At 45.8% G+C, this 20683-nt stretch overlaps 1 protein-coding gene across 1 annotated transcript in view; it reads right to left on the bottom strand.

Annotated features, from left to right (window-relative positions):
- SYNE1 (spectrin repeat containing nuclear envelope protein 1) overlaps positions 1 to 20683 on the bottom strand; it is a 546802-nt gene that overhangs the window by 242423 nt on the left and 283696 nt on the right. The window contains exons 52-59 of the mRNA XM_088474380.1: positions 19532 to 19841; positions 18776 to 18940; positions 9387 to 9743; positions 6131 to 6267; positions 4706 to 4883; positions 3859 to 4041; positions 2586 to 2729; positions 2187 to 2342 (exon numbers count right to left, since the gene is read on the bottom strand). Of these exons, the coding sequence (XP_088330506.1) occupies positions 2187 to 2342; positions 2586 to 2729; positions 3859 to 4041; positions 4706 to 4883; positions 6131 to 6267; positions 9387 to 9743; positions 18776 to 18940; positions 19532 to 19841 (1630 nt within the window). The remainder of the gene's footprint in view (positions 1 to 2186; positions 2343 to 2585; positions 2730 to 3858; positions 4042 to 4705; positions 4884 to 6130; positions 6268 to 9386; positions 9744 to 18775; positions 18941 to 19531; positions 19842 to 20683) is intronic.

Here is a 20683-nt window from a genome sequence, read left to right as displayed (position 1 = left end):
GTTTTGTGGAAGAGCTGTGTGTGTATGAGTCTGTGCTGGGGTTGGTCTGTGTGAGGAGGGGAGATCTTTGTGAGGGGGAGAACTGTGTGTGCGCGAAGGGGGGGATCTGAGTAAGAAAATCTAATTGAGGGGGGAGTGCTGTGTGCGTGAGGGGAGTCAGGGGAGGCTGAGAGGGGAGAGCTGTGTAAGGGGAGGCTGAGGGGGGACAGCTGTGTAAGGGGAGGTGAGCTGTGTAAAGGGGAGAGCTGTGTAAGGGGGAGAGCAGTGTAAGGGGAGGTGAGCTGTGTGAGGGGGAGAGCTGTGTAAGGGGGAGAGCTGTGTAAGGGGGAGAGCTGTGTAAGGGGGAGAGCTGTGGTTAGGGCTGAATGAGGGGTATCGTTGTGTGTGTCTGAGGGGAGGAGATATGTGTGAGAAGGAGGAAAATCTGAATGAGTAGGGAGAGCTGTGTGATAAATGTATACACTGTGTGTATTTAGATATATATACATTAATATGTAGCCCCGAGGCGGTATTTTGCGTATGACCCTGACAGCCTCATTTATCAACGAGTTTATAACTCAAAACGAGTGATAAATGTCACTGTGTATGATAAATGGTGCTCCAGCCAATCAGCTCCCAACTGTCAACTGTTAGAGAAATGACAGTTGGGAGCTGATTGGCTGAAGCACCATTTATCATAAAAAGTGATATTTATCACTAGTTTTGAGCTATAAACTCATTGATAAATGAGGCTGTTAGTCTGGCTGTGGGACTGAACAGAAGGGAGTAAGGGTGGAGCCACTGGCAATAACAAAGAGGGAGGAGGAGGCAGTCCCCTCCCATCATCACCCCCGGCTTCTACTCTTTTCCACCTCGAGGTGGGTCCCATCTACCACCCCGGCCCTGACATCATCCGGCCCGGTTTGCATGGATGATAGAACATGCTCTGACACCAAAAGCCAATAAGGGTCACTACTATGGCATGCATATAAGGGGCACTACTGTGGCATAATGTGTAAAAGGGACACTACTGTGGCATAATATGTATTATGGACTTTACTGTGGCCTAATATGTACTCTGGGGAATACTGTGTAGCATAATGTGAAAAAATAGCCAAAACTGTGGCATAACGCAAATTAATGGCCACTAATGTGTGGCATAACGTGCACTGTGGCCATTATTGTGTAACATAATGTGAATAAGGGGCACTACTGTTGCATAACATGAATAAAAGACTCTACTGTGTGGCGTAATGTGAATAAGGGCAATACTGTGTGGCAGAACATGAATTGTGGGCACTACTGTGTGGCTTATTTTTAATTGGTGGAATTACTTTAGTGGGTTGGAATATATCTATCCCTCCATGACCCAGTTTGATACTGCTCCTAATATTTATTTTTATTTCCCTTTAATTTACCCCTACATGCTTGACACGCCCCCTACCTAGCACACTTGGGGGCTGGGAGCGCGATAGCACACACATGCTCCAGGTGCCATGGCTACACGCTGCACCCCTGTTTCAAAGTATATAACAGTTTGCCATTTACAGCTAAGACTGTCAAGTCGCATCTCCATGTCATTATTATTAATATACAGACTTCTAAGTCTGGTGTAAATACTACTGTACTGTTACTGTATCTGCATGCGAAATGCTACATTACAGTGTTACAGCCCCGACACTGTAATGTAGCATTTTGCATGCAGATACACCCGCAGTTGCACTCAGAATATAGGCATGCCGCATATCATTTTAATCAGCAGAAGCTTGTGCCTCCTATTCGCATCGCTTTGCAAATAAGACCATTTTAAGGGAAAAAAGTTGCATGAGAAAAAGTTTAGCGCTACCGAGTCACACGGCGCTCACGCGTTATGTGTAACGTGACTTGTAGCGCACGGAGGATAGACATATGTGAACACATCTGTATGAAGTTGATTTGCTAAAGGATGGGAATGACTGTCCCAAGAATGAGTCAGTGCCCTTGGGGAACTAATCTGGAAATCACAAGTGTGACAAATATTGATACAACTTAAAGACCATCACATTCAACTATATTACCTTAACAATGTAGATTAGCAATGAAAAATAAACACATTGTTATGCAGGCAGTACAAAGAACATGCTCCGTTTTGTGTCAATAAGCGTAACAATAAAGTTTGCACGTTACACAGTAGAACACCGGCAGGGACATACGCAGTGAAACGTTACCTTGGTTAGATTGTTTAACGCTAGGTATTGTGAAGACAGCTGAGACACCCTGTGTACATAGCTTGTGCTGGAAGACTGTCCTCCCTTCAGCGTCTGAGCTTTCTCTTTAAGCCTGGTGATCTGAGGCTCATGACAGCCTATTTCTTCTAGGATAGACTAGAGGGCACAAGCACATTTAAGGCAGTGAAGAGAAAGCATGCAACAAAACCGCAAGACAGAAGGCAATGAAAGAACATGGTAATACAGACAGTCAGTTAGTAGATGCCGTATACAAGCAAGCACTAGGCACTAGGAAAGATTCGATAGAAAGAGGTAAAGCTGGAGGTGGTCACAGCCTATAAAGCTGTGGGCACATGTGGTGATGGAAGACTACAAATGATGTGTGTGATGGGGAGTTACCTGGAGCTTCTGCTGTTCCTTCCTCTTAGAAGGGAGGTCGTGCAGGCGATTATTGCTGTCTTGAACTATCCTTTCAGTATTGCTAAGCCATTCCTGAACTGGCTTGGCACTTGTTTCAAAGTCTCTCATTTGAACCTTTAAATTCTATATTATGCATAAATTGATTGGGAACAAATAAAAATGTTATATTTTTTAATGCAAATATTTTGTACAACATCAAGGTTATCAGATAGTAGAACTGCAACAAATACAAAAAATGTCTAACATTTAGGAAATAACAGTTCCCTATCATGCAGCTAGATGACCACCATAATTCCATGGCATTGCCTATTGTTTATTATTATCATTTCATTTGTGCATTTTGCAATCACATCATTCAAAAATGTAAAACATAACACATTATGTAAAGTAAAATGTAATGATTGATTGTAATCTCGAATATATTATATAAGAGTATAATAACTGCAATGCAGAACAGGGGTACATTTCTGTATATCAACAGATACTATAAAATAATAGCTACTCATTCCGATCAGGTTAATGTGAAAATGAATGGAATCCGGCATATTTTGTGCCTCTACACCTGAAGATGATATTCTCCTCTGCATATCCTTTCACCATAAATACTGTATACTGACTCCTCCACTGGGACAAGCTCTTTTACCCTAAAGCAGGGATGGGGAACCTTAGGCCCGGGTGCCGTATAATGCCAGCGGAAACATTTGGTCTGGCCCTTTCCGCTTTTTTTCTGCTAGCCTCATCTGGCTAGCAGTATGCCTAGAATGGCACCCTGCAGCCAAAATCTATGAAGCAGTGCCGCCTGGAGCGTCCTTAGGATGCTTCAGATGGTCACACAGCTGCCCTTACAGATCCCCAAGGCATCCTCAGGATGACCATGGCATTGTTGTAATCACCGGCGATTGTGGCCCCGCCCCATGTGACATCACAGAGGGGGTGTGGCCTACACCGAGGCCACAAATAATCAAAATGGCCCTCAGCAGAAAAAAGGCTCCCCACCCCGCCCTAAAGGAAGACATCTAAACTGCACCATATGACTGTTACAGTTACTGCATTCTGTAGTGAGGAAATCACCTCTCGTCACTGTCCAGGCACAGTTTCAGCACAGCTACTTGAACAATGAGCCAATGGCAATACACATATTCCTCAAGACATACTGTAAATGATAACCTACACAGTAATGCAATGGTCATCTTTCATCTATCCTATGCCTTTCTAGTACATAGAGTGAATATAAAATGCGGAATAACACTACCTCTAAGGCAGATTCCTTCTGATGAAGTGATGAGATGAAACTTTTCCAATCGACTTTTGCAGTCAGGACTTTCTGTTGGATTGTTTTAACTTTCTCCTCAGGCATTATGCTGTACAGGAGGTCACCTCTAGATGTCACTGTTTGCAGTTTCTGCTGACCACTCTCACTTTCCGAAAGACATTCCTAAGAGGAACATGGAAACCATTTGGAAATTAGAGGAATAGAAATGAAAATGTGGACAGGCTAATATATTGCATTGTGTAAATAATATGATACAGGGCTAGTCTATGTGGGGTTGATTTCTTTTAGAAGAGTGGGTCCCAAAAAATCAGTAAACAAACGGAATTAAACAATATCGCCCTGCAGTCAATGCATTCAATCACTGGGCTAGCTTTTGTACATTACAATATATCATGTAACCCAATGGTTCTCAACTCTAGTCCTCAAGTACTCCTAACAGGTCATGTTTTCTATATTTCTTTAACCATGCACAACCGTGATCTGTTTTACTGTGCCAGTAATTATGCCACCTGTTTCCAGGTCCACAAACAGAATTCCTGAAAACATGACCTGTTGGGGGTACTTGAGGACTGGAGTTGAGAGAACCACTGATGTAACCAATCTCTAGTCTTCAGTTTCACGTCTCTTGTATCTGCATTTGTACTACACCCATCTATGTGAACTGAGACATCTGCATTTACTGAACCCATATAAAGTATTATGAACTATAAAACGTATATGAAAAAACAAGAAATACCAAAAATTTGGAGTATATATGAATTTAATAACTAATATTGGTGTTATATGCAGGGCATGCTAGCATGAAAGTCACATAGTATTTCCTTACTTGAATTTTTTGCAGACTGGATGAGGCTTCATCAATGCTCTGTGGGATATCAAAACACTTGGCGGTCGTCACTTTGGCATTTACTAGCCACTGCTGAAAGTCTCGGAAGGTTGTTCGGAATCTTTGCTGTAGAATTTGCTCTTTGCTCTGGCATCCCTTTGATGCTTGCAAGCAAAGACTTAAAAAAATGAGAGTGATTAAGAAAAATTAACAATAATTGCTTTCTCTACTTTTAGCTTTACTAAATAACAATAGATGGGGGGAATTCAATTCAATGTTGAATAGTTGCGGGAGGGAGCTCCTGAAGCTATTCAATTCAATGTGGAGCTTGGGCGGGCTAAGGATTTCTTCTCGCACCCCCCTGGGGATGCAAGGAGTAATCTGACAAAAGTGCCGGGCACGCAGCTGTTTTCCTGCTTAGTGCGGCGCTAACAGCCGCGCGCGCTGCACTTTAGTCAGAGAATGCCGGTTCTCGTGCCTAAACACCCATGTTAAGTCGCGAGAACCGGCATTCTCCGACATAACAGCATGCTGAATTGAATAGCTCCGGGAGCTCCCTCCCGGCGCTATTCAATTTGCGTTGAATTGAATGCCCCTCAATGTGTTATAACAAAAAAAAACTGATTAACAATGAAAAAAAGGCAAAAAAGAAACAAACATACAGTACGCTAAGCGGGTCGGGTGGGGGTAACACAAGTGTCTGCATGTGACCTCCTCTTCTAGACCTGCCCGATAAGCACTGGCTAAAACATTAGGAAAGACTGATACACTAAATGTCCGCACTGCACAAGCTCTGGTGTTGGATGAAGAGTTATACATCTTTTATATATATATATATATATATTCCAACGGTGGAATGCGATATGGCAACTTCCTTTTTTACTGACACAATCCTGAATTCATAGGACAAAGTGACATGGGACTAGATTTTTTAAGCAGCGTCTTTTTCTCGGCTCTTTTGACTCAGAAATTTCAAAGAACAATAATATTAAATGAAAAAACCAGGAGTGTTTAGCATTTAATATGTTTGCCATTTTAATTTCAGTTTCAAAAGCACAGAGTCTCGGCAGCTTTCAGAAGCCATCGCTTAGTAAATCTAGGCTGTGATCTTCTGGAAAGGGAGCGTGACCTCACATAAACTGGGTGCGGCACTGGCAGATTGTGATGTGGTTTGAGTGGAATGGTTTGTGGCCTAATTTGCCCTACACTTTCTAATTAGGAATGTGGTGACATATCTTAACATTACATTGTCCAGGGTACATGGCTAAATGAAACCAGACAAGATACAATTATAGAACTGATAAGGACCAAGAGCTGGTAACCCTGGTTGGAGTAGCTAAGGATTTTCACAGACGACATCTCCTGGTAAATGTAGAGATCTAAGTAATAGAATCATAATTAGAGCCTGATCTTGCAATACAATACCTGTTGTACTCCTTAATTAAAGCAGAAACTTTTGCAGAATATACACTCAAATCCTTTGAAAACTTGCAGAGGTTATTTAGTTGGGATTTCAAGTCATCTGTAACATGTTCAGCTTCAGTGAGAGCATCCAAGGCATCCTGCAAATGAGATATTTTATTCATATTCTGAACAGAAAAAAACAAATGCCATTCTTTTGCTTATTTACATTTCATGTGCAGAGTCTATCTTTAGATTTTCCTCTTTTCAGGGAAATTTCCATTTTTGGTGTTTGTGTCGCAGCTGGAAGGGAAAAGTCACTGACTAAAGACTTCTGCTAACTGTTGCAGATAGGCTTATAGTACACAGCCTGATCAAACCATGATATGATGTACCTCAGTTTGAAAGCTTAATTCAGTACATATATATTATTACATCTTCTGTCATGCTTAATGTTGCCTTAGTATGTTATAGGATTGTTTTTTTTAATAAAGCCAGTTAATGAAGTGTTGCAATAATATTGTGCGGATGAAAGGCCCATTGTTACTGTATACTATTTTGAAGTCTAATAATTTTTTTTTTGTCTTCATTTGCACCCCTCCATCTATCAGAGTGTGGTTTTGATCAGTGTAGCACGAAGCCAGATTCCTAGTAACATCACTTATTACCACTTGAAGGAGCAACTTTTGAAGGTCAGTTTACATTGTCTAAAAAGTGAGACAGGATCAGGGATTTACCAAGGGTGGTGCGAGTAAGGCTGCCACCTAGGGTGCAAGACCGAGGGGGCGGCACGGCTGCCTGCTACTTGTCACAGTGTAACAAGCCCCTGAAGTGGCTCACGGTGCCATACAGTGTAGGAGAGTATGGTTTATGGATTTGCCTCTGAGAACTGAGGAATGTGTTGTACAAGCACCGCTGGAGTAGGAGGTGGGGGAGTGGTGTAGGTTGTACATGTGTGGGGTAGAATAATCAGGTCGAGGTTATGACACAAATAACATTGAGAACCCTGTAAGGGGGCTGGTTTGGGGGTTGTACAAGCGCAAGAGAGAGCAGAGTGAAGCAGTGCAGCCTAGGCAGCCAAAGGTGCTATAATGGCCTGGTATGGCATCTGAAATGAGGTCACTGTGGCAAAGTGGAATAGCTTGATCGAAATGTAATACTAAGAACCCCACTTTGGGCATAAGCAGGAGTATATGCAAATGTGCATTGTATATATTGCATGCATTCACTTTTGTGCATGCCCACAATAGTGGACAAAGCAAATGTGCCCATGTAGATTTTGTGCAATTCTGCCACTTATGACTAATTGGGACAGGTGTACACAATGGTAGACAAGTACAGTAAGGATGTGTTTGCGCAACTGCAAACAGAAGCAGACAGATATAAAGATGCATTTATGCCTGAGAACAGTGCCAAATTAACAACAGGGCAGCAGGGGCGGTCATCCAAGGGGAACCCAGACACAAAGCTACACCTCCAGTGTGGGAACTGTGGTCTCTGTATGGCATTTGCGAAGCTGGGAGCAGTTACACATTATACTTTTTAATAACATTGCAAGCTTTATCATATTAACAATTGTGTACAAGTTAGTTGCCCTGGGGCCCCCACAAATCTTAATCCAATCCTGCCTGAGAAAGCTGTATTATGTGTAAGCAGGGGCAGGTGCAAATACAATAAGGATGATGATGATCCCCAGCAGTACTGAACAGCTTGTGAATGGCTGATTGCGAATGCACTGCTGATAGGTTCATTCTTTGATACTTTCTGGACAATGCTCGGCTATGAGGCAAGTCAAAAATGAATCTGAGAATGTGGTCACTTCCAAACATGATCATTCTGGATTGGCTAACTCATACACAGGGTAGGGCCACTACCCTGTGACCTGTGTATGAGTCAGCCAATCCGGAATGATCATTTCTGCTAAGCAGTTCTGCCAAGCTGTCACTTTCCATTTTCTGCCTAGAATTGCACCCCCCTCCTAACGTTATGCGTTCGGCATCCTGGAGGTCTGGATGCCGATGCTCCTATTACCGGTGCCAAAATCTCGATGCCAGTCAGAAGCCCAGCGACAGCATCCCGTAGGCGGGATACTGACGGTAAGTATCAGGGTGTTAGGGGGGGGGTAGGTTTAGAGGTTAGGCACTAGAGGGAGGGTTAGGATTAGGCACTAAGGGGGGAGGGTTAGGGTTAGGCACCAGGGAGGGGGAGGTTAGGGTTAGACACTAGGGGGGGGGAGAATTAGGCATCAAAGAGGGGGGAGGGTTGAGGTTAGAGTAGGGAGAGGGGGAGGGTTAGTATACCAGCCAACAAGTGTCGGTATGTTAGCCCCTTCGGAATGACGGCATCGGGATTCTAAAAGCCGGGATTCCGAGCGCCGGCATCTCATACCGATTCCCTCCTAACATAGCAACTTACTCCAGAACAGGAAGAGAGAGAATGACGAAAAACACACTCCACTATTTCCATATATATTATTAAGCTCACTATTCTACATTATTTGACATATATTAATATCATTTAGTATCTTTGCTATTTTTTTAAGTGTATAATATGATATACTGTACAATATGATGTACCTATTTTTAAGTGTTGTACATTAAATTAGTTCATCCAAGTTGCATTTTAGTTCATACAGCAATAGATATTAAATCTTACTGTACATTCTAAGTAAATATAGCCAGATAAATATTCTGGGGCTAATGCAGAGGTAAATACAAGTCCATTTGTGGAACTTATTTAGTGTGTTCTTGCTCTACACGTGTGCTGGAACCAGGCGTATGCATCTGTGGGCACCTGCAGGGGCTTAACTGAGCTGTAATGGCGTGTTCTCAAAGTTCAAAGAGCTGGTGTCAAGAGTGTGTAGAAGGAACTGCAGGCTATACAGAGTTGTGCGTATACATAATTACGCTTGTTTCCAGATGGCTCTTTTGCACCAGGGTAAAACCTGGTACAAGTACACACAACTGATGGTGAGTGTTATAAAGTCAAGCATATGGATAGGGGTGGTCCTGTCACAGAGATGTGTGCAACTCTGTAATAGGGAGAATATTAGCAGTTCTGTGCAGGTCAATGCAGAAGCAGTTACAGCTGACGTGTTATACTTTGCAGCAGCACCTCTATGGATGTAAATATTACAATATTGTCATTTGTACATTGCAAACTAAAGGCAAACAGCCTGCACAGCATTTTGTCTTAGGTTTGGAAACAATTCATGCTAGGCTTACTTATCATACAGTATGAACTAATACTGCAGGCCACGGAGCAGGAGTTTCAGTCTCACCTTCTCTCTTTGCCAATTCTCTACTATTTCTCTGTCTGCAGTCTTGCCTTGCCCTTGCATCAGTTTCTGTGCCCACTTTTCCAGAAACAGACTGAAGTCCTTAACAGCATCTTCTAGCTTAGAGACTCGGGATGTAAAGTCTTGCTCAGAGATTGCCATTTGACTTAACAGGGTCTCCAAAGTGTTCTGGCTTTGACAGACACTTTCCTCCCACTGCTTCCAGTCTGCCTGCAGGCCTTGGATCTCTGCATCCATGTGTTCACATCCGCTAGCAGTGGTGTTCTTCTTCACTGCGGGAGCCAGGGTTTCCACTCTGTTTAGGCGTTCAGCTCCAGTCTGTCTGGAATCCATCAGCTCCTGCAATGGAAAAAATCATCGCTATAGCAACCAAAGTTGTTTTCAGCTTTTAAATAGGGAGAAACACTGACACAGTTTACAAAGTTGTACAACAAGAATGCACAAGTGTAACTTGTTACATGTGTATTTTCAAATAAATGGGGTGGTTTGTAAGTGTTCACAACTGTAAATTATTTTCATTAAAAATTAGACGACCAATGGAATCAAAAATTAAAACTTTTCTCAATTATTATAAAAAACAAATCGGCTTAGACAGAAAGTCGAATAAACTATACATACAGGCCCTAATTCAGTGGTGGACACTTACGAAGATGCAACTTTGTCTTTTAACACGGTGGTACTGTGCCTATATGCTAAAGCTGCAGCCGAGATTCGTACAGAGAAGCCCATTGGCTGTGGCGCTAGTCCACTGTTTTACATATAAAGACGCACCATCAGTCACACATCGGTTGTGCACCATCCTTATGGAAGAGCAGAATGTCCGTCTAAACATGGCCGCCGATATCAGTACTATTGTGGAAAAAGTTGCAGTTGCTGACTTTGACACACCCACGACTCACCCACATCTGGCTAGCCACCCCGATGTTACCACTGAGGAAAGCCCACTGAATTTATTACTCGGACGTATGTGCGGCTGAAAATAATTGTCCACTTGCGTCCAACCTCGACACTGCATCCACCTCTGAATCATGCCCACAGTATGTGCTTACAGATTGTTCAGATTGCTATTGAAACAGTCACATGGTGCAATTCTATTCTCTGCAAAATGTCTCCGGAACGGACACGAAGGCACACTGCCGCAATTATCTTCGCTTACTTTTCTCACACCCCACATACAGAATAACTGCAGGAAAATGAACGAAGATTGCTCACAGTAATAAGTGCTATTGTGCGCAGCCGGCAATATATCAAGGAGAATGGAACTGTCTCCAAAGTAAAAATATTTATATTTGTCCAAATGCTTTTGCTACTTTGCACTCATATATAGATATAACAAGAGATATGGTATGAACTTACCTTTGTTATCTCTGTTTCTACGAAGTCCATAGGGTCCACAGGGTTGACCTTGGGGGTACAGCTGGATCTAGATCCACGGGCACCACGCAGTTAAAGCTGTGCTGCTCCCAGGATGCACTTGGGTCCATCCTCCTCTATACCCCGCCCCTGAGCCCAGGCACCTCAGTTGGTAAGCAGCCAAGGCCGGAGGAGGAGACTAAACAGAGAGAAGGAAGACTGGAACACACAAGAAACCATACTCACAGAAATGGGAGACGGAAAACCGGTGACCAGTCACACAGCCCATATGAAGCCAGGTGCGTCAGGGCGGGTGCCCTGTGGACCCTATGGACTTCGTAGAAACAGTGATAACAAAGGTAAGTTCTTACCATATCTCTTGTTTTCTACTTCAGGGCCAATAGGGGGTCCACAGGGTTGACCTTGGGGATGTCCCAAAGCAGTTCAACTAAGGGCGGGGATGCTCCTGTGCAGAAAGGAGAACCCGGCGTCCAAAGGATGCATCCTGAGAGGCGAAGGTGTCAAACGCATAGAACCTCAAAAACGTCTGAATGGAAGACCAGGTGGCCGCCTTACACAGCTGAAAAGCAAAGGCACCACGTCTAGCAGCCCAAGAGGGACCCACAGAACGAGTGGAATGAGCCTTAACAGAGGCTGGCACAGGTAAACCCTCCTGTGTATAAGCCTCGCAAATAACGGAACAAAGCCAATGGGCTAATGTTTGTTTGTTGGCAGGCCAACCCCTCCTGTGAAAACCAAAGAGGACAAACAATGAATCAGAGTTCCTAACAGAAGCAGTCCGGTCCACATAGATTCTAAGCGCACAGACTACTACTAAGGAAGCCTCACCAGCGGAAAGATCAGGAGACTGAAAAGCTGGCTCAACAAGTTCCTGATTGATGTGGAACTTCAAAACCACTTTAGGTAAAAACTCAGGACGAGTGCGGAGCACCGCTCTGTCCTGGTGAAAAATCAGAAAAGGGGGGCGACAGGAAAGCGCCCCCAACTCTGACACCCTCCTGGCAGAAGCAATTGCCAGGAGAAAAACGGTCTTAAACGTCAACCACTTGAGCTCCACTGACTCAAGAGGCTCCAAAGGAGTACCCTGCTGGACCCGTAGAACCACCGCCAAGTCCCAAGGAGCCACAGGAGGCACGAAGGGAGGCTGGATTCGGAGAACACCTTGGAAAAAGGTGTGAACATCTGGCAGTGTAGCAATCCGTCGTTGGAACCACACGGACAAAGCGGACACATGAACCTTCAGAGAGGCAAGGCGTAAGCAGAAGTCCAAACCTGATTGAAGAAATTCCAAGATCCTAGAAACTCGGAACACCTGAGGATCATAGTTTCTGGACTCACACCACTGAAAGTAAGTGCGCCACACCCTGTGGTAAATCCGTGCGGAAGCGGGCTTGCATGCCCTGAGCATGGTACTAATAACCGAACCCGAGAAGCCCCGAGACCTTAAGACGGCTGTCTCTAGAGCCACGCCATCAAAGACAGCTGACCCAGATCTGGGTAAAGGCAGGGCCCTTGAGACAATAGATCCTGACACTGAGGAAGAAGGTACGAAGCGTCGATGGAGAGGCTCCTCAGAACGGAGTACCAAGGACGTCTGGGCCACGCCGGAGCCACCAGCACAAGCGTGCCGCCGTCCTGCTTGAATTTCCGCAGGATCCGAGGTAGCAAGGAAACAGATACGCCAGGTGAAACGTCCATTTCACCGAGTGCGTGTCCACCAGACATGCGCCTGCGTCTCTTGTCCTTGACCCGTAAATGGGCAACTTGTGATTGTGACGGGAGGCCATCAAGTCCAGCTCCTGAAGCCCCCGTGTGTCCACGAGTAGCTGAAAGACCTCTGGGTGAAGCGACCATTCACCGGGATGCACGTTGTGATGGCTGAGGAAGTCCGCCTCCCAATTGAAGACTCTGGGGATGAATACCGCCAAGATCGCTGGAATGTGGCACTGCGCCCAAGCAAGGATGCGAGACACCTCCGACATCGCCACCTGACTGCGAGTTCCTCCCTGGTGGTTGATATACGCCACCGTGGTGGCATTGTCGGACTGCACCTGAACCGCCCTTCCGTGAAGAGCGGGGCCGGACGAGTGCAGGGCCCTGTATACCGCCCGCAGTTCCAGGATGTTGATGGGGAGAAGTGCTTCTTCCGCAGACCAATGACCCTGAAGTGACAATGAGCCGGTCACTGCCCCCCAACCCCGGAGACTGGCATCCGTCATGATTAGGACCCAGTCTGGGATCCACAAGGGGTGCCCCTCGACCAGATGAGCTGTCTGAAGCCACCAAGCCAAAGACTGCCGAACCTCCGGGGACAACACCAGCATCTGAGAGTGGATCTGGTGAGGTAACCCGTTCCATTCCGATAGAATCAGCCCCTGCAGGGGCCGTGAATGGAACTGGGCAAATTCCACCATGACGAATGTCGACACCATGGACCCCAGAACTCTCATTGCCGAATGGACCGACAGGCGGCAACTGCTCAGGCAACTGTGTATCCGCAGCTGTAGGGAGGAGACCTTCTCCAGAGTCAGGAAGATCCTTTGCTGATGAGAATCCAGCAGGGCTCCCAAATGAACCATCCGCTGTGATGGAATCAGGGAGGACTTCCTCCAATTTATCAACCACCCGTGCGCTTGCAGGCAAGCAATCATCAGGTGGAGATGTTGAAGCAGTACCTCCGGGGAGCTCACCAGCAAAAGGAGGACGTCCAGATACGGCAGCAGCCGTACATTCTGGTTCCGAAGATGTGCGGCCATGACTGCCATAACTTTGGTGAATACCCTCGGTGCCGTGGAGAGGCCAAAGGGTAGCGTCCGGAACTGATAATGGTGCTGAAGGATAGCAAACCTCAGATACCGCTGGTGCGAAGGTGCTATCGGAACATGGAGGTAGGCGTCCTGGATATCCAGGGACACCATGTAATCCCCAGGTTCCATCGCCAGAATGATGGAACGTAATGTTTCCATCCTGAATTTGGGAACTCTGAGGAATTTGTTCAGAGACTTCAAATTGAGGATAGGGCGATGAGAACCATTGGGTTTCTGCAACAGAAACAGAGTAGAGTAGTACCCCGTCCCTCGTTGTGATTGAGGAACAGGAACAATGACCCCTGCTTTCAGCAAGGACTCTATAGCCTCCTGAATCTGTATAGCCTTGGTTTTGTCCTGAGAAGGACTCGTGCAGAAAAACTGGTGGGGCGGTCCGTGCCGAAAAGACAGGGCGTACCCCTGGGAGACCACTTCTCGAACCCAGGCATCCGTGGTGGTATTGTGCCAGCACTGGGCAAATTGAAGAGGGAGGCCCATCCCATCAGGCAGAAGGTTTATCCTCCTGCTTGGAAGAAAGGCGTCTGGCACTCCAGGACTGCTTCTTGGGCTTAGAGGAGGTCTTGGTCGCTGACTGCCTCGGAAAGGAGTGACCTTTGGCCTTGCCCTGAACCCGAAAGGTGGAGCTCCGCACTTTGGTAGGCGCTGAAGCCGAAGGGAGGAAGGCTCATTTAGACTTAGCCAGAGTATCCACTATTTTGTCCAAGTCTGGAACAAATAGCAACTCTCCATTAAAAGGTAAAGCCTCCAGGCCCTTTTTGGAGTCTGCGTCAGCTCTCCAGAACCGCAGCCACAAGGAACGACGCGCCGACACAGCTGCAGCCAACACCCTAGAGGTCAGCAGGCTTGCATCCAACGATGCTTCCCCAATGTAGGAAGCCGCATCTCTCATTTGTCCTATCAACGCTCTCTGGATATCGGGAGCATCATCCGGAAAGGTATCCTCCAAAGCGTTGGCCCAGCTCTCGATGGCCTTAGCCACCCAAGAGATGGTCATGGATGGACGGGCCACTGCCCCAGAGAGAGAGTAGATAGACTTTAAACAAGTCTCCACTTTCCTGTCTGTGGGATCCTTCAGGGAGAAGATAGACGGTAAAGGCAATGTATCGCTTTTAATTAAGCGTGTGACATGGGAATCCACCGCAGGCGGAGTTTCTAATTTCCTGCAATGAGCCTCAGGAAAAGGATAGTTGGATGCCAACCGTTTCTGCGGTTGGAATCTCTTGCTGGGCAACTGCCAGGCCCCTGCCATATGATCCGTCAACTGGTCGGACAGGGGAAAAACAGTCAAAGCTACTTTGGCCTTTTTAAAATTAGGATACTTCAACCTGGGAGCCGGCGCATCCTCCTCTATATGAAGGATGGCCTGCACCGCCCTGACAAATGCCAGCACATTAATGGAGGACTTAGTCTCCACCTCCTGGGCCCCGGCATCCGAGTCAGAGTCCTCATGGACTTCTCCGTCATCCGAAGACACGTTCGTGTCCGTGAACTGCGCAGCCAGTGAAGACGGAACGGGTCACTTGGACGCCTTTGGGTACAAATCACTGTGTAACATCGACTGAAAAGCCGATGACGAGGCCGCCAGGCTCTGAACAGAGCTGGAGAGGACATCCACCCAGGGAGGGGTACCGCCTGAGGATACCCCTGAAAGGGTACCATTGACTGCTGCGTCATCGTGGGAGACTGCACGTACACAGGCAATCCCGCATAAGGACCCACAGTCTGAGACCCGGGAGGAGACTGCCCCCAGATGCGTAACACCCGGGGAACGGGGGATGGTAGGCTGAGGCAACGCCCTAGAAGGGACCGTAGTCGGGACCGCAAGCCGGTCCGCGATCGATGCCAGCACTTGTGTAAACATTACCCAAGGAGGATCCAGCGCCACCAGGGGTTTAGAGGGACCAGGTACCAGCTGGCACCGCCCGCACAGACCGTCCTGAGACAAATCCACCCCATCAATCCCTGCCGAACAGCGGCGGCAGGAAAACAACACAGGAGCCACGGAGAACTCATTCTCCTCATCAGACTTGACACAATAACTTTGCAATAAAAGTGTATCTCCGAAAAGAGGTGAGGCCTATAACACCTGCGCACTCCCAAGTATGCAACACAAACAGCCCACAATATGGTACTGTGTAGCACACCACTGTATGTGACGGCCCTCACAAATATGTAGATCTATATAAGTGAGGTACACAGAAAGAACACCCCTCCCCCCACACACCTGCGGGTCTGTAGGAGAAGGAAAGGGATAGTGATAAGATGACAGTCAGCAGGAAATTTGCACAGACAGCTGCACTAGCAAAGGTCACATACCATGCAGGAAGTTATACTCACTGCACCTTTCGCTACAATCAACCTCCCAGATTCAGTGTCTGGGAGGGCTATAGCGCTGCGAACACTGTCCTTTGCAGGGGAGAGGTACACAGGGGGAACGTTTCCACGCACTGCCTGGGAGATCAGCGTTGCCACTGAGAAGATGGCCGCCGGAGATCTCTGAGGAGGAGTGGCCGCAAGAGGAACAGCTCAGCGATGCCAGCACGCATGAGAGAAGGTGCGCTGGGCTGAGGGGAGGAGCCGCTAAACCAGGGAAGGCTGCCTCCCCTGGCTAGCAATTAACCCCAGGGACGCTGGTTCCCTTCCAGCGATTACTCCCTGGTGGTCCAGCGGTCATGCGGGGTATGCCTGTGAAGGGGGAGCCCGCCGCTGCTACTAGCGCCGCCGGTCTGTCCCAAGAGACCGGCGGCTGAAGACTGTATTTGTATCTTCCCGTGCGAAGCTTACCTGGCCCCGTGCATCCGGCAGCAGTCAGTGGGAGGTCCCAGAGCCACGCTAGTACTGACTCCGGGCTCCCGCTGCGATCCCCAGATCAGTACTGGCGTCGCAGCGCCAGCGAGGCTGTTGGAGCGGCAGCGTGGACATCCAGATGGACAGTCTGATGCTGCCGCTCAGAAGATAGTAAAAATAAATAAAATCATCTTCTTTAAAAAAAAATAAAAATAAAGCTTAGGGGCTGCTTATGCAGCCCCACTGCCCAGGGTGACCCGACTCCGGCCGGGCACCAACTAAAACTGAGGTGCCTGGGCTCGGGGTATAGAGGAGGATGGACCCAAGTGCATCCTGGGAGCAGCAAAGCTTTAACTGCGTGGTGCCCGTGGATCCTGATTCAGCTATACCCCCAAGGTCAACCCTGTGGACCCCCTATGGACCCTGAAGTAGAAATACAATGTGTCAATTAGCCTGATGCTGGCTGTAGGCCTAGGACTGTACTGCACTCTCCTTTATTAGCAGACTATGGGCCATATTCAATTTGGAGCGAAAAGCCGTTATCGGCGATACTTTATCGTCGATGACGTCATTTTTGCATTTTTCACTTATCCCCGTATTCAATTTCCCCGACTTTTTCGCCAGTGCGGAAAGTCAGAGGTTCAAACCCAGCGATAAAGTATCACCAATGAATAGGTGTCGAGAACAAGTGCAGAATTTGGGTGTTGTGGTGCAGACTTCCAAAAAGTGGGTGCACCCCTTGGACCGTCCCCCAAAGTTGTTCTGTGTCAAAAAATTTAAAAAAAGGACCACAGGACACCCCAAAAAAGGTACTTTAATTTTGAGTAAAAAAAAACAAGTTGGGGGACAAATTTCGAGACTAGCGAAATCGACTCAGGGGGGGGCCCCAAGTATGCGGCAGGTTTTTTTTGGTTGCAGGTCGTTGCGGCAGGTGGATTTTACACGATTTTTAAAACTTCACATTAGCCACCTTAATATATGCTAGTACCCATTTTGATGTACCCCAAATTTGATGGGACTACTTATTATTACACAAAAAAGTTGCTAAATGCTACCACTTTACCAAAGACGCTATATAGCACCTATTGAGACACTTAAAGACCCCCACATACCTTTAGCAGGGCTATTCGGGGGTACCCATAGTGAACCCCTATGTCAGAGCATCTTTTGGGGGGTGCCAGGCTGATTTCCCCAAAAATGAGAGGACTTTTCGCTGATTTCCTTTTCGGCGTGTCCCGTTTTCGCCGAAATGAAATTGAATACGGGGAATAGCGAAGACTTTATCGCTGGCAAAACCTCCGATGACGGCGGAAAGTCTGGCAACTGACTTTTCACTCCCAATTGAATATGTCCCTTTATATGGCTTCTGTGTGTAGTACTGTAGGTGCAACATCCACATGTGTTTGCTTAGCCTATCAATCTCTTTTATTAAGTAAATCACCAGGCTCACATACGTAATATAACAGCCTTTTGCACTGCTTTTGTCACAGATCACCAATATTACATACAATTTCTGTTCACTTTTGCAAATACTGACATCCTCATCAATGTAAACATCTTCTTCAATGTGTCACTTTTGCAGAGCAAAACTGGGCACAATTATCTAAAAAAGGGGAATTACAACTTTGGTATTGTGGGGGAGATGTATCAAACCTTCTAAAGAGGACAAGTGGAGTAATTGCTCATAGCAATCAATCAATCAATCAATCAATCAATCAGATTCTATCACTTATCCAGTACATTCTATAAAATGATATAATGTGATCAGTTGTTATGAGCAGTCACCTGTCCTCTTTAGAAGGTTTGATACATCTCCCCCTGTATGTGCTAATGATATAACTACATTTTAGTGGGCACGGCTCCTTCTTACACTGAAATCATCCTTCACTTTTGGGAATCAAAATTAAACCTCTGTGGAGCAAAGCTGCTATAAATGTGCTATAAATGTGATACCTTAGTAATTAATATTGTGCTGTTAGTACAGTATGTATGTAGAGCCTTAATTTTCCACATGTATCAAATAAATCATAGGTCTAATTCCAGATATATAAAAGTACTAAACTATTGTGTAATAAGCTTTATCTTGTAAGCATCTTCAGGTTTTTAATAATGTGTTAATTAAAATAAATGATGCTTGTATTTTTTATCATTGGCATAAATGATGAACCCCAAATTTAAACCATTACCAGTATTCTTACATATAACGTGCTGAGAGATGCGCATAGACCTCGCCAGTAACTCCATTTTCTTTTGCGCTATATCACACAGGCATGCCAGCTCCTGTCACCGTACTATACCTCAGTGTCCCAAGGATGAAAGAGAAATAATGCTGACACATGACATACAACCATTCTCCAGGCCGGTTTTATTCCTGCAACTAACCTGAATCTTCGTCATTTTCTTCTGGATGGCAGGAGCATCTCCTGAGGCATCGGACCAGCGGTGAAGTTCTTCTTTGGCTGAATGGAGCCAGTCGGTGAATTCATGCACTGCATCCAAGTGCATCAAGTGATCCTTCACAATGTCTTCAATGTTCCTCATCTTCTCCTGGGCACACAACACAAAATTTAGGCATTTCCTATCCTCATGTAGTGATCTGACAGTCAAACAGGTTTTATAGTACAACAGGAAGCCGTCTTTGCTATTGTTATTTACATTATACAGCCTAGAACTACACAGCCTCAATGACTTGTTTCTGAACAACCAGTATATAGTTGTACTAGAACTGTGAGGTAAACAGAATACATTTCTTAACTCCCCGACAAAACATTTATTTAGCATTAGGGCTACTGTAACCTACCCTTATCAGAGATCATAATATACTATTTTCTAATATACTATTTCATCAGTACAAGGTTTTTATTGCATGGTGCGCACGGCATACCACGCCTAATAATATAATGTGCCATAGAGTGTTTTCAACACTCTAACATATTCTGTATTGTGCTAATTGTTTCAAATCACAGCAACATAAATGTATTATTACAGGTTTTATAATGCATCTTATAAATCAGGTCATAATCCGTGTCATACCGATATCGGGTATAGAAAGAGTATGACATGTAAAGAAATGTAAAAAACAATGTGCATCTTTAGTAAAGCCGCAAATTAAAAAGAAAACTAAGAAAGAAAGATTACTTTGGCCACAGTCATGATGTCATTAAAGTGTGTTTTTAGCTCAATCTGGGCTATTTCGGAGAAAGAAGGGTCCTCAGTCTTCTGATGTAATTCCTTTGTCTTCTCTATAAGATGATGAATGGTTGTGGAATGATCTTCCACGTCTGACAAGATTGCCTGGATGTGGTCTAACTGACTACATTTTTCTTTCAGACCGTTTTCCTGCTGAATGGGTTGTTCCAGTTTGTGATCCACAGACTCCAGCCACTGCTCCATCTGACTTTTCCTGTCCATATGTTCATTCCACTGATTGATCACGGCCTCTAAACCACTGTATTTATAAAATAAAATAAGGCAGAAAACAGTTAAACTCTTGGTGTAACAGTAATAATAGGGTTTCAGCATTTTCATAAATAAATTGTCACGGCTGCCCTGAGCTGGCTGCTCATAAACAAACAGGAACTACTATAAGGATGATTTTGCTTTATCTCCACCTAATGTGTACCAACGTTCATCCGCCAGTTCTTGTTATACCTGCCAACATTGGCAAAATGGAAAACTGATATAAAATAAACTATGTTATGCCACGCTTACAGAAGACTGCAGCGCCTTGCGGAAGTGCAGTTCCATCTTGGCGCGTCTTTAGACGCACCATCAAAACTTGCACCAGCCCTATGGCAGATGCAGTTTCTCCGTCCGAGTCTGGGCTACTGTATGAGCGTTACTTTGTGTGTATCTGTACACAGCTGCTTACAGCTGTATGCTCCCATCTGCGTAGCCACCAGCTTGTGTGTCTATTGCTGTTCTTCATCTCTGGGCCTGATTCAGTATGGATCCCAATTGCGATCGCAGCTGTGAAATCTTACAGAACGCAGCTGCTAAAATATGCTAATGCTTGGCAAAGCTCAGCCGCCATAAAGACGCCCGCTACTGCTTTCTCATATCCGTCCACTGTCGCTCTTCTGTGTAAACATGGGTATCATCGACGAACATCGATCACTCACACAGAATTTACAACAGGTTTGACTAGCTGCAGACACTGCAGTCTCCTCGCATGCAGTCGGCTCTCAAGCTGCGTATGTAATCGCAGTAACTAATTTATGTACGCCCAGGAAACTATGTTCAAAGGGACAGACACGCCTGCGTTTTTCCAACTGCTCCCCCGTCACTAAC

This window comes from Taudactylus pleione, unplaced genomic scaffold (genome assembly GCF_031769625.1).
Source record: "Taudactylus pleione unplaced genomic scaffold, aTauple2 ptg000154l, whole genome shotgun sequence".
Classification (NCBI taxonomy): domain Eukaryota; kingdom Metazoa; phylum Chordata; class Amphibia; order Anura; family Myobatrachidae; genus Taudactylus; species Taudactylus pleione.
The sequence above is the reverse complement of the archived record's forward strand: the minus strand, read 5'-3'. Positions and strand labels throughout refer to the sequence as shown.